The sequence below is a fragment of the Labrus bergylta genome, chromosome 4 (assembly GCF_963930695.1).
Source record: "Labrus bergylta chromosome 4, fLabBer1.1, whole genome shotgun sequence".
In the NCBI taxonomy this organism is placed as follows: Eukaryota; Metazoa; Chordata; class Actinopteri; order Labriformes; family Labridae; genus Labrus; species Labrus bergylta.
In genome coordinates, this window is record NC_089198.1 from 11,753,177 (window position 1) to 11,768,099 (window position 14,923).

Below are 14,923 nucleotides of genomic sequence, written 5' to 3' on the forward strand. Positions count from 1 at the left end.
TGATTTATTGATGTTTGTGAAGATGATCTTGTCAGGTGTTGCTGTGTTAAGAGTGATGAGTTATTTTTATTTGAATGTCAGAGCCGCACTAACTTCAAATCTTAACGATCCGATCGCCTTATATGTTTGGGGGGCCCCGATGACAGCCAAGCACGCGCTTTGTGGATAGTCACTGGAAAAAACGATAGCCAATTGCTGAAGAAGGAAGAACAACAACCACAGCAAATCCAATTTAACTCACCTCCTTCTCGCTCTGTAACATATATACTCGATGTTCACATTGTCTTCACGTCTTCATCCATAGTTCAACTTCTTAACACCACTATCAATGAATTGAAAAACCTAATATTTTCCAGACATCTATGACTGTATATAATAACCACTAAAGTCTGTAAGTATGATCAAAAAGATCAGAACTGTTTTTAAATGTATGACAGAGCTTTAAATAAAAATGAATTGAATTGAAGGTCATCCAGGAGTCATGTGACATGTGACTGTGTGTGCAGTGCTGCAGGAGTCTCATGTTAGAGCCCAGAGGAGTTCAACTCTCACAGCTCATTAATTATCCTGTTCACACCTCCTCCTCATCCTCCTCTCTGTATGTGTGTGTGTGTGTGTGTGTGTGTGTGTGTGTGTGTGTGTGTGTGTGTGTGTGTGTGTGTGTGTGTGTGTTTGTGCATGCATTTCAGACAAATGTAGTGGAGTAAAAGTTTTAATTGCATTTGAGATGTAGTGGAGTAGAAGAAGGAAGTAGCACAAAATAAGAGTACTGATGACACTTGTGGTGGGTTGAAGATCACATGGCCTTGGATTTACTCATGTATGTTCACTTGAAGAGGAAAAACTTCCACAGGACTCAGATGTAAAACTGCTAAAACAAATTCCTTTAATCCACATTTTTAAAAAACAATCTTAAAGGGGGGTTCAAAGCCAAGTTCTCGTAATCAATAAACTATACCATGGTAAGGAAACCACGTGGCTCGGTCCTTTATTGATCCTCAACTTCCTGAATCACTTCGAGCCGCTCTCACTCCGCTAGAGAGCTCTCTCTCTTAAAGTGACAGTAACCTACCTCACTGCTCTAACAGTAATAATGCTGTAACTTTAAAGGTACAGACACAGAAACAGCCTGTTCTGAGCAGGGCTGAAATAGAGGGGTTTATAGACATGATCAAATACAGGATCAGAGTGGATTTAGAACAAGACACTTCACACACTATGTTTTAGGGAACTCTGAGACTTATTTAAACTGCTTGAAAAGGAGAATAATATGAGACTTTTATAAAAAATAGAAACAAGAACAAAAAACAAGACACATCAAATCAATCTGACCCCTAAACTAATCACCATGGAGACAGGGCTGGAGGTGGATTTATCAACCACACACCCTATAAAAACCTGTGGTCAACGTCTTCACATTCCTAACAAGCTTGTAAATGAGAAGTAGATTTATTTTGTAAACATACTGATGTCACATTTAGTATGAATATTGTGAAATTTGGCGGTTTCGGACACAGGCTGGGATAAAATGGTGCAGATTGAGCCTCCTGGAGGAGTCTCAGGGTGTCCAGCTGCAGCAAATTAGCTCTCATTTAGAGTGTTTTTAATCTGCTTTGGACAGGTGCAAAAGGAGCATCATGGAGGATTGAAGGATTAAAGCAGCATTCCTCTCTCTCTCTCTCTCTCTCTCTCTCTCTCTCTCTCTCTCTCTCTCTCTCTCTCTCTCTCTCTCTCTCTCTCTCTCTCTCTCTCTTTCTCTCTCTGTAGGTGCTGTCTCTGGGTGCTGACGTGTTACCAGAGTACAAGCTGCAGACCCCTAGGATCCAGAAGTGGACCATCCTCCACTACAGTCCCTTTAAAGCCGTGTGGGACTGGGTCATCCTGCTCTTAGTGATCTATACTGCCATATTCACTCCTTATTCTGCCACTTTTCTGCTCAGGTTGGTGCAGACGCACATCATTTGTTTGTAAGACTAATTGTTAGAAAGCAAAGAGTCCAGTTCAATGAGTAACCTAAAATGATCCCGAGACCCCTTTCTCTCTGTGTCTGCCCCTTAAGGGACAGATATTTATGGTCTCACTCGACTCGAGAAGAATAGAAGAATAGTTGTTATGACCAACAGGACACAGCCCTGCAGAATAATTACATTTGATGGAATTTCTTTAAATGTATTTATCCTCCATTTTCCTTGGATAAAATCCCTTTATTGATGTTTTTTTATGTCATTCCTTCAGTGACCAAGAGGAGGCAGCCATGCAGACCTGTGGGTACTCGTGCTCCCCCCTAAATGTGGTGGATCTGATCGTGGACATCATGTTTATTGTTGACATCATCATCAACTTCAGGACCACCTATGTGAACTCTAATGATGAGGTGACCCGATCACTCTGTGTGACTGCAGAATGACTGCACAGTGAATGAACCGTAAATGCACAGTGAATGCACAGTATAGTTTTTATAGCAATGACACTAAAGAGATATATTCATGGTAACCAATTTCTAAAAAAAAGAATGTCTTGAAATATGCTAAAACAACTACTTCTCTTCTCTTTTTCTCTTTTTAACTATTAAAAAAAACAGACCATTCACAGACTTACACATTTAATTTAGCATTTTTCTGCACGGATTATTTGTTATTACACATAAACTACCAGAAGGTTTTCCAGTTGTACAAAAAGTCACAAGGTTAAACATATAGTTTGTAAAGTGTTTCTTTGAAACTACTGTAAATCAAATGTTTGGAATAAAAGGGTTGGGTGAATTTAATCATATAACCATTTAATTGTTGGCATGTTACCAAAGGATTTCTGTATTTTAACAATTTTTTTCATATCTTTAAATTTGTCTCCTTAGATTTTGGACCATTATTTGATTCTTAATTTTCTGTAAAATATTACCCAGATTTGCATATTGTTATTAACAAGCCATGACCTAGTTATTTCTTTGGTAATAACATGTTATTACATTTGTATTACCTCTTTATAATAACAATATTACCCCACTATTGCCCTCTTGTTAATGAGCTGTTATAAGAAGTGCTGCTAAAACTCTCATAATGATACATTGATTACACGCTGTCCGCTCTGTGTGTCCTCAGGTGGTGAGTCAGTCTACCAAGATCGCTGTGCACTACTTTAAAGGCTGGTTCCTCATCGACATGGTGGCCGCCATTCCCTTTGACCTCCTCATCTACCGCTCAGGAGAGGAGGTGGTTAGAGGAGGAGGAGAGGGAGAGGTAGGGAAGAGGGAGGGAGAGGTAGGGAGGAGGGAGGGAGGGAGAGAGGAGGTGGTTAGAGGAGGAGGGAGGGAGAGGAGGGGAGAGAGGTGGAGAGGTAGGGAAGAGGGAGGGAGGGAGGGGAAAGGAGGAGAGGGAGAGGTAGGGAGAAAGGAGGAGAGGGAGAGGTAGGGAGGAAGGAGGGGGAGAGGAGGTGAGGGAGAGGTAGAGAGAAGGTGGTTAATGGGAGAAGAGAGGGTGAGGTAGGGAGGAAGCAGGGAGAGGTTTGGGTAAAAACTGAGAGAGTAGAGAGAAAATCCTTGGAAACAAGGAGCAAAGATAGAGGCGAAGAAATGTGAAACTTCTTTATATTCTCACATGGGTCATACGCTGCTCTCCTCTTCTGTAACAGACCACCACTCTGATTGGCTTATTGAAGACGGCTCGGTTATTGCGATTGGTTCGTGTAGCCAGGAAGTTGGACCGCTACTCAGAGTACGGGGCAGCCGTCCTCTTCCTCCTCATGTGCACCTTCGCCCTCATCGCACACTGGCTGGCCTGCATCTGGTACATCATGCTGTGGTTTTTTTTTTTAACACCAAACCAAAACTTTATTAACAACATGCTCTGCGTCAGTCTGCATGTTTGTAATGTTAACTTCATTAACATGTGTCACACACAGAACACTGCAGGGACAGCTGAGCCCACACCAGACAACCACTTCATCTTTGTTTTAGTCTTAAAATAAAGTAAAGATGGGTGAAGGGTTAACATCTCTTTATTAGTCTGTGTGTGTCAGAAACTTGTCCTCAAAAAGCCTTTCTTCTGCTGCTAAAACAGACCCTGCTTGCACTTAGACTTGCTCTGCCTAAACTACAGTAGACCTGCAAGTCGACACAGATTTCCTGTGCTGCAGCCTCAGCCCTTCTCGACACACACACTAGACTGCAGCAATGAATCTGATTCTTTTAAGGAAATTATTATACCATGAAATCAATAAATCTTGCTCTCTCATTTAATTTCAGAGTATATAATAGAGCAGTCTTGTCCAAAAAATTTGTATTAGTAATAAGTATTGACCAAAAGAATCAGATTTTAAATGATGAGGAAGCCCGGCTCTGTAGGATTAAAGACTCTAATATTTTTAGAGCTTTACAATAACGTTCAGCTCTTCTCTCTTTTTATTGTAATCAGTCGAAAAAGGAGATTTTTTATTTCTATTTGAGTTAAAATAATTGAAGTCGTTTTTTTTCTCAGCCTGTGAGCTGATGATTAAACATGATGCTGTTTCCTGTTTGAGTGTGTATAATTGAAAAGTCCAGATGTTCTTTTCTTGTCCCAGGTATGCCATAGGTAGCGTGGAGCGGACCACCTCGCATGGGGTCGGCTGGTTGGCCACGCTGGGCGGCCAGCTGGGGAAGCCGTTCAATGAATCCATCATGGGGTCGGGTCCCTCTATCAGGGACAAATACGTCACCGCGCTTTACTTCACCTTCAGCAGTCTGACCAGCGTCGGCTTCGGGAACGTCTCCCCAAACACCAACTCCGAGAAGATCTTCTCCATCTGCGTCATGCTCGTCGGAGGTCAGTGAATCACTAAACCACGTCAGAGAAGCTAGAGAGAATCTAAAGGGACAGAAGTCTGGTTTGAAATAAGAACTTCCTGTGATGATAGATCCATATGTCCCATAGCTCAATTAGAAACACCTGACGGGTTCAACAAAGTTTTGAGAGGTGATCCTCACTATCTTTTCAACTCACTGGCAGGACTTTCTTTTTCATGTTCTTTTTGTAGTTTGTTGTTGCAATCATTGTCAGGTGTTCAGAATGTGCATTGGTGAGTCAGTTTCTCTGTTTCCTTTGTATTCATGGTCAAAAAGGGTTGACAGGTGTATGTGCTCATAAAGAAAAGACATCACTTTTTCTACAATGTGATTAGTTATCTCAAAGTGGGAACGCCTGCTTCACATAGAAAAACTCCAGAAGTGTCAAAAAACATCTGCTCTAAGTTCAACTTTGAGAAAGATACTTTGACTAGCTGTGTGAGTTGGAGTGAGAGAGCATACGTCAATGTGGAAGAGCTTTTCAGCAAAGTTAATAAATCTCTTCATGTATGTTTCCTACTTTTCACCTGCTTTTTGCTCACTAATTTGTCTTTGTTTGTGTGTTGAGTCGTCATTTTCCTAATTCACATAATGTCCCTTTGTGTCTGTCCATCTGTGTTGTGCTTTTGTTTGATTAGAAAGTGATTCATTTTTATAGCCCGTGCATTTCATGATATTGTCTACGGGCGCTGAGAGTCGGCAGCCTGTTGCAGCAGCTCCGACTCTTTTTTTCTTTATTTCGTCTATTTTCTTGCTTTTATTAAGTATTTGTGCACTGTTCGGTGTCTATTGTGGGACACTGCTGCAGCGTTTGCAACATTCATTTTTGTACTGTATATAACCCCTGATTTTATTTTTAATTTTAATTTTAATTTATCTTATCTATTCTGTTTAATGTGTTTTTGAGCTTTCTTGTCTGTGCTGCTGTAACGCCCGAATTTCCCCTCTAGGGATCAATAAAGTACTATCCTATCCTGTTTCATCCTAGCTAGCATGAGACTCAAAGCAAAGCTATCATAACTACACAAGTTTGCAGTGTTGCCAGGTTGCCTTTTAGTAACATAATTTTTTCAGACTGAAACAGAAATAACTTTTGCGTATGCTTCTAGTGAAGTGAACTGTAAAACACATTTTATTTTATGTATTGGCTGAGTTATAATTTGATTACAAGCTACCATAAGAGCGTTCAATTAAAGCTTAGCGAGCCACAAACTTGATTTTGTCCTGATTTATCTTCAGTCCTGTGGTTTGTAGTTGTCACTGTAGATTTGCTTTATGCGCCATTTGCCTGGAATCCACTCGAGTCTGCATCTGAGGGATATGCATTGAAGCAAATATGGGAGTCTGGTCTTTTCTCTCTTAGCTGGAGGGAATTGGACAATCAACAGTTAGATTTCTTTGATAACTGAGAGTGTCTGTGTGCGCCCTGCAGCTCTGATGTATGCCAGTATCTTCGGTAACGTGTCAGCCATCATTCAGCGGCTGTACTCCGGTACGGCTCGTTACCACGCCCAGATGATGAGAGTCCGGGAGTTCATCCGCTTCCACCAGATCCCGAACCCTCTGAGGCAGCGTCTAGAGGAGTACTTCCAACACGCCTGGTCCTACACCAACGGGATCGACATGAACGCTGTGAGTACGGCCTTCCCACCAGTTTTAAAAAGACATGCTTATTGTTTTTATGTTTTATCATTTTCATGAATTATAGTTATTTTCCATTTAAATGTTGTGAGCTTGTTGTTTTTAAAATATCAGAAGTAGTGATGGGCTAGTCACTTTATATTAGTAACTACTTAGAGTTACTAGTTACTGCTATATCAAAAAGTAACTGAGTAACTGCATTATAAAAGTAACTAGTTACTTGGTAATGTAACTTTAGTGTTACTTTTGTGTACATATTATTTAGTGCTGCTGTGGCAGTGTGAGAGGAAAACACGCTCCAGACTCAGCTGGTAGAGTCGTCGTCTCTCAACCGGAAGGTCTAGGGTTCGATCCCCAGCGCCTGCAGCAACATGTCAGATGTGTCCTTAGGCAAGACACTTAACCCTGAATGGGATTAGTTACTTCTGATGCTCTCACTACATAGCGACCTCTGCCATCAGAGTGTGACTGGGTAGGTGTGACATGCGGTTTTAAAACACTTTGAGTACTCAGAAGACTAGAAAAGCGCTTTATAAACTTAAGTCCATTTACCATCCAGACATACAACATGGTAGACATTTTCAATATGTTAGTATTAAATTAACTAATTATTTCTCTGAAGGCGACAGACAGTTGATATGAAGCAGGTCGTCAACAAACCTGTCTATCAGTATGTTTAGTCCTGGCTTACAGATCGTGGAGCTCGTGGTGATTTTAAACCAGGCCTCGTCTGTTTAGATGAAGTGGATCCGCCTTTGGTCTGCCGAGCTCACCATGATCTGCACCTGGGTCTCTGATGTTAACAGCTCCAGGCTCTGTGATGGATAGTTCAGTAGAAGCATGTTGTTTAGCTCGCTGCTTTGTGAGATCAGAATAACTATTCTTGTCGGTGGGCAAAGTTCTCCTCCTGCACATAGACTCCCACTCACCACTCACGTTCTTGTTGTTTAACTTGAGCAGGGAAAAATAATGTTGGTATTTCCGAGACAGAATGCTCACGTCTGAATGACCATTAGCCTGGATGTATGTTTACTACACGCAATGGTTTTTCTCCCAGGATGTCTACTTTGCTGACATTTGCGTAACCTCACCTGCAGGATCGATGTCAAAAAACTTTAATCTCATGTTCTTCTTGAATATTTCACTTAAAGTAACGAGTAACAATTGCCTTTAAATGTCTGTAATTGTACCAGCGTTATTGAATATGAAAAGTAACTAGATATGTTACCACTTATTTCCAACACTGAACAGAAGTCCTACCAGCTGATGTTTGAGGGCTTCTTGTTGGTTTTAATCAAACTGTTCCCTCTGTCAGGTTTTGAAAGGTTTCCCCGAGTGTCTGCAGGCAGACATCTGTCTCCACCTGAACAGGTCCCTGCTGCAGAACTGCAAGGCTTTCAAAGGTAACTCTTGTTTGTCATCGCACATGAGAGCACAGAAAACACAGATACCACACATTTAAAGTGCAAACAAGTGAGCACATACTCATGTATATTGATATAGAGGTGACAGTCGTCCAAACATGTCCTGACCTTCATAGTGTCAGATGCACTCTGTTAAAGCAAGTAGCTTTAGGAAACGTAAATCCTGCATGGTTTTTGTTTTGTGAGTAGGATCCACTAAAGGCTGTCTGAGGGCTCTGGCCATGAGGTTTAAGACCACCCACGCCCCCCCAGGTGACACGCTGGTCCACGCTGGAGACCTGATATCAGCTCTGTACTTCATATCCAGAGGGTCCATCGAGATCCTCAAAGGAGACGTGGTGGTGGCCATACTGGGTAGGTGATGGTACGACACACAGGTATACAATATATCCTCTATCCACTGTTCATTTATACATTCAGTTCTTACAGCAGGCAGCGCAGTCATATCATCATTTCCTACCTGCAGGGAAGAACGATGTCTTCGGCGAGCCCATCAACCTACAGGCTCTACCGGGAAAATCCAGCGCTGACGTCCGAGCTCTGACCTACTGCGACCTGCACACAATCTACAGAGAAGACATGATGGAGGTACCACCTGTTACACATCTACAAAAGACAGAAAGGCTGAAAACTGAGGAAGTCTCATCTATCTGATAAACACAGTTAATGTATACTGTATGAATCTATGTGTGGGTGTGTGTGTCTGCAGGTTCTGGACATGTATCCTGAGTTCTGTAAATATTTCTGGTCAAACTTAGAGATCACCTTCAACCTCCGAGACGTAAGTTACTCCTGTGAAAAATAACTGCTCAAGAAAAGTCAGACAGAAATGTTGTGAATTTCAAGTTCTTAAAATATTATTTAACAGTTTTTCAGATATTACCTGTAGACATTTTGAAGAAATGCGTGATTAACCTGCACCAACACATCAGGGATGATCTCTCACACTGGACCACTACTCTTAAAAAGAGTATTTGTGTGATTTGCTTTGCCTAGAGCAGCTCTTGTGTGTTTTGTAGTTCATCACTTGTTCTCTCCATCTCTGTGTGCAGGTTAATAGTGAAGGTGTAGGTCTGCTGGGTAGAGAAGACTCCAACTGGAGGAAACATAAACTCTCCTCCACTCACACAGGTAACAAAGCCTATCCATCCAAACATCCATCAAACCATCCATCCATCCAACAATCTATCCATCCTTCCATCAGTCTATCCATCCAACCACCCATTAATCCATCCATCCATCCATTCATTCATCCAATCATGACTGTCATACACTTAGCCTCTGGTAAATCAATATCTGAAAAATGATTGTGCTAACAGTCCGGGTGTTGTTCTCACAGACACATACAGCTGCTAATTGTTGTAACTAAAATAATGTTATAATGTTGTAAAAAGTGGAGCTCAGACTTGTTGGATGGTCTGTTAGTACAATAAAGTGAACAGTAAGACATTTTTCTGAGACAAAGACAGATTATTTGTCCGATATGTACATGAACAAATCTCCAAAAGGCTCCAGTAGCACAAACATAGCTCAGAGGTTAAGTTTGGTGACTGAATTAGCTGAGGTGACACCTAGCAGACAGCTAGCAGCTCCCACCTGTCAGTCAAAGAAGACACGCCCCTAATTAACATCACTTTTGTGTTATGAGTTTAAAAATGCAGCCCGTACAGTCATCATGAATAGAAAAACAAGCTATAGAGACCAAAACTGTTTTTGAGACTGTAAACATGTTTATTTCTGCTGTTAAGTTTGACATTTGAACATGGGACTCTATGGAGACCGACTCACTGCAGGAGACAGGCTTTAGTGGACACCTAAGGAACTGCAGTTTTTGGTACTTCTGCATGTGTTTCATTTCCTCCACTGTTTATTTTTTTTATCGTCACCAACTCCTAACCACTCTGTTGCAAATTCATAGTGGTTGTGTGATGTTTTCAGATTGTGTGTTTGTGTACCTGACAGGTGACACAGTTTCAGTCGGCAGACAAAGAGTGACCTACAGGTGTAGAAGAAGTAAGAGGGAGCAGCGTGACACTCACAACGAAGACGATCATAAATACACGCTGTAAGAAACAATAAAACACACAATGATAACACAATTTAATCAACTCTGCTGCTTTCTGAACACGCCTCTCACCTGAGTGCTTGTGCAGGTACGGCCCTGTGTTCTCCAGTGAGGATGAGGATGAGGACGCACAGGTGACCAGTCCTGATCACACCTCCATACATCATGCTGCTCCAAACACAGCGAGGAGCTCAGACATCAAGAAGAAAGAGAGCAGCTGCAACCCTCTGACAGGCAGGTGTCAGATATACACTTGTGTTTGTGTGAAAGTGTGTGTGTGTGTTTCTCACTGTGTGTCTTACCTGTTTTTGGTTATGATCTAGATGCTCTATCAGGAGTGTCCAACATCTTAACGTTCTGGGGCTCAGCGAGTCGGGAGGAGCAGAGGTACCAGGAGGTGCCCTGCTCCCACAGCCCCCCCTCACCTCCTCCTGACCTGCCCTCCACCTCACCCTTTCCCTCCAGCCCTCCTCCCCCACCCCCGGCTCTTCCAGCCGTCGTCTCTAAGAGGCAAAGGGTGGAGCTGGAGAAAAGGCTGGAGACCCTGCAGACACAGATCAACAGGTCAGTCACAGCTCGTTACTGCTCTCAGTCACCGCTCTTCATCATCACTCTTCATCACCAGTCTTCATCACCACTCTTCATCACCACTCTTCATCACCACTCTTCATCATCAGTCTTCATCTTCAGTCTTCATCATCACTCTTCATCACCACTCTTCATCATCAGTCTTCATCACCACTCTTCATCATCACTCTTCATCATCACTCTTCATCACCAGTCTTCATCACCACTCTTCATCATCACTCTTCATCATCAGTCTTCATCACCACTCTTCATCATCACTCTTCATCATCACTCTTCATCATCACTCTTCATCACCAGTCTTCATCACCACTCTTCATCATCAGTCTTCATCACCACTCTTCATCATCACTCTTCATCATCACTCTTCATCAACAGTCTTCATCATCACTCTTCATCATCAGTCTTCATCACCAGTCTTCATCACCACTCTTCATCACCACTCTTCATCATCAGTCTTCATCACCACTCTTCATCATCAGTCTTCATCATCAGTCTTCATCACCACTCTTCATCATCACTCTTCATCATCAGTCTTCATCATCAGTCTTCATCACCACTCTTCATCATCAGTCTTCATCATCAGTCTTCATCACCACTCTTCATCATCACTCTTCATCAACAGTCTTCATCACCACTCTTCATCACCACTCTTCATCATCAGTCTTCATCACCACTCTTCATCATCAGTCTTCATCATCAGTCTTCATCACCACTCTTCATCATCACTCTTCATCATCAGTCTTCATCATCAGTCTTCATCACCACTCTTCATCATCACTCTTCATCATCAGTCTTCATCACCACTCTTCATCATCACTCTTCATCATCACTCTTCATCAACAGTCTTCATCATCACTCTTCATCATCAGTCTTCATCACCACTCTTCATCACCACTCTTCATCACCACTCTTCATCATCAGTCTTCATCACCACTCTTCATCATCACTCTTCATCATCACTCTTCATCAACAGTCTTCATCATCACTCTTCATCATCAGTCTTCATCATCAGTCTTCATCACCACTCTTCATCACCACTCTTCATCATCAGTCTTCATCATCAGTCTTCATCACCACTCTTCATCATCAGTCTTCATCATCAGTCTTCATCACCACTCTTCATCATCACTCTTCATCATCAGTCTTCATCACCACTCTTCATCATCAGTCTTCATCACCAGTCTTCATCCCCACTCTTCATCATCACTCTTCATCAACAGTCTTCATCATCACTCTTCATCATCAGTCTTCATCACCAGTCTTCATCCCCACTCTTCATCATCACTCTTCATCAACAGTCTTCATCATCACTCTTCATCACCACTCTTCATCACCAGTCTTCATCCCCAGTCTTCATCATCAGTCTTCATCACCGCTCTTCATCACCGCTCTTCATCACCGCTCTTCATCATCGCTCATCATCACCACTGTTTTGTATTTCTTCATAATCGTATCAATTCGTTACTAATGTTAAGTATTTCATTATAGACCTACAGTCTTTACCTTAAAGGTGTATTTCTGTTTAATTCTTGTCAGGTTGGAGTCTTGTATGTCAGCAGACATCGGGACCATCATGCAGCTGCTGCAAAGACAGACCTCCATGATCCCACCCTCCTACAGCACACTGACAACCACAACTGATGCACCTTCCTCCCCCATCCTGTCCCCAACCTCTCCCTCTGCCGCCCCGACCCCGTCCTCCCCCACAGACACCAATGAGGTCACCAAGCACCAAACACCAGCAGCTGTACTCCAGTAAAAACAGAGACAAAACCCCAGACTGTGAGCATAAGGTGACACAAACACAAACTGTACACTTCAACACACAAAGGATCACAAACAACTACTCTAGATTTATTTTTATTATGGGATGTAAATACAAAACCTACTTTTTCATCACTGTCTATCATTTCACAGCATTACTTTAGTAAACCATATTTAGGTATGCTGATGAAAGATAAAAAGTATGTAATTGTTATACTGAATAAATATACTGTATATTGTTGGAAACAGTCTTTACAGTGATGCTGTGATATTTACTCCTATTCCTTCCTTTTAGCTCAAAATGTGCAGAATCAGCATTCCCTACAAAATTGTGCATGTAGTGAAAATTTAGTTGTAGCACAGCACAGTTATTTTTATTCACAAGCATTTTCTTTGAATGATTTTACGATGTCATACATTTGGAGTACAGGTCTCAGCAGGAGCACATGGCTTGCAGATTTCATGCAGAGATTTTGCAACAGCACTGTGTCAAAGATGTACTGTCATACAGCCTCTGTGCTTTCACACTGAAGCAAACAGTGCCATCAAAGTGGTTTCCCAATGTGTGTTTTTTACACCGTGAAGGTGCTGCAAAAGCAAAAAAGGTGCAAATAATGAAGCACTGTGGGCTTCACATCAACACAAATGGTGTTGTTCCATTCTGCTGGCTTCACCCTTTACATAATAATGATTTTGCTTCTGTTATTACCTCTTCCTCTTCATGACATTTTACACGGATTGCAGTCCACCCTGAATCATTGAACAGTCAGTCAGTGCACCACTTTGAAAAAAATGACTTGTTTCTTGACCTAAACAGTAACAAAGATGGCAATACTGCATGTGAGAGCTGCCATGAGCGACAAAGAAAAACCAGATTAAAGTAAATGAACGAGTCATCAATCATTTCATGTAGCCTACTGTAGCTAATGTTAGCTCAGCTTGTTTTTGGTTAAGATTTCTACAGTCTAAAGAACCAGGCAGCACGATAGCAATAATGTCACATTCAGGGTAATTAAATACAGCTGTTCAATAACAGAGTCAGAATCAGCTGAGGCTGCCAACCACACAGCAATATTAGTGTTTAATCATTTTTCTTTGTTGCTTTCAAAATGTTTATTATGTCAAGTCAAAGTATTGAGAAAAAAGTATGTGAATATCTTTATTGTATATTAGAAAGGTGCAGGCTCTTCTGAGAAAGAGGCTGATCACGTTTATTCTCGTTTTTGTTCCTCGTCACTGAACTCTGCTGACTAAAATACATGACACCACTTACTGTAAAAAGCTATGTTCTGTGTTTTTTTTGTGTGTATTCATTGAAGAACCATTTACATTTCTATTAAAACTTCAGTGCATTCAGCCCTCGATTAATAAGTCCATCAGCATGCAACAACATTTGTAAAAGATCTGAATAGCTGCCGTCTTTCTGCAAATATGCATCAAACCTGAACCGTCTGGATGAGGGTCATTTTAGGACTTTAATGGCTGGCTGCACAGAGCTTCATTTCCCTACATCTTCACAGAGCTTCATCATCAGCTGAGCAGAACTTTAGACGATCCATTATGAGAAAACATGATAAAACCCACAGACAGGACATCATCATCATTACATTCACTTTATTAAATGTTTATCTTCCACGTGTTAGAACTAACAGAAATACAAAGGGAGATCTACACATATTGTTATTTATGTTTTGTAATCTTTGTTTACTAGAGTGTCATTTATTTCCATGTACTTTTTTGTGTCCTGACAAAACTTTGACCCATCATGTGTCGTTTCTCGCTGATATTAGACGGCTGTAATTAATCATATATGTATTTAATTAAATGTTTACTGTATGCTTATGTCAGTTTGTGCTTTGCTTGTGTTTTTTTTCTTCAGTTATGAACTTTAAATGTGAAATTAAAGCACATCATTTGCACATGCATGGTTTCACATGTTTCTTTAGATAAAACTACCTCAGTATTTAAACCTCAGAAAAATACACAGACACATTTAGTCGAATAAAAATGTTTTTTAAATACATCATTAGCCAACATCTGTCAATGTTTTCTCTTGCTTTGTCCAGCAGTTTATTTTATATACAACTTTATCTGAAAGTTACAGAAAGACAGAATGTTTGATGGTCGTGGACGTCATAAAACCGGCAACCTCAGATGTTGAAACATTAAGCCAATAGACCAAGTTGGTGTAGAAGATGTCACGATCATGTCACAGCAGATGTGTGTGTTTAGTGTTGGCAGAAAAACAACCAAAGCAAGTACTTAATAATTAGATAATTAACAAAGATGTAATAATATCCCAGCCGTACAAGTGCAGTGCTTGTTTATGATGGCTCTCATCTTAGCTGTGTTTTACCTCCTTGCTGCTGGCTAGGCAGTACGTCAGTCCTTTAAACACACAAAAAAGACATCTGATAAATCACAGAATTCAATGTTCTGGACATGACCGCAAAGTACAAAACTGTATGAGTCTAGCGATCTGTTTGAGTTTTCCTTTAGTATAGATGCTGGGTTTCTCCACAAGGCATAGAAAGATGCTCATTGTTTAAAAAAAAACCAATAAACCAAGAAATCAAAACATATTCTAACAATAGCGTCTCTGGAGTTCTCTAAATTGAGCCT

The 14,923-nt window shown here is 41.1% G+C and overlaps 1 protein-coding gene across 1 annotated transcript in view; it reads left to right on the forward strand.

Moving 5' to 3' along the window:
* The window catches only part of LOC109997594 (potassium voltage-gated channel subfamily H member 6-like), a 32,972-nt gene extending 18,771 nt beyond the window's left edge, over positions 1–14,201 (forward strand). The window contains exons 8-22 of the mRNA XM_065953400.1: positions 1,768–1,940; positions 2,236–2,374; positions 3,099–3,236; positions 3,628–3,782; positions 4,558–4,799; positions 6,252–6,451; positions 7,776–7,863; positions 8,074–8,238; positions 8,351–8,472; positions 8,594–8,665; positions 8,937–9,015; positions 9,847–9,949; positions 10,038–10,183; positions 10,273–10,513; positions 12,074–14,201. Of these exons, the coding sequence (XP_065809472.1) occupies positions 1,768–1,940; positions 2,236–2,374; positions 3,099–3,236; positions 3,628–3,782; positions 4,558–4,799; positions 6,252–6,451; positions 7,776–7,863; positions 8,074–8,238; positions 8,351–8,472; positions 8,594–8,665; positions 8,937–9,015; positions 9,847–9,949; positions 10,038–10,183; positions 10,273–10,513; positions 12,074–12,296 (2,286 nt within the window). The 3' untranslated portion in view covers positions 12,297–14,201. The remainder of the gene's footprint in view (positions 1–1,767; positions 1,941–2,235; positions 2,375–3,098; positions 3,237–3,627; positions 3,783–4,557; positions 4,800–6,251; positions 6,452–7,775; positions 7,864–8,073; positions 8,239–8,350; positions 8,473–8,593; positions 8,666–8,936; positions 9,016–9,846; positions 9,950–10,037; positions 10,184–10,272; positions 10,514–12,073) is intronic.
* Positions 14,202–14,923: the final 722 nt, after the last annotated feature.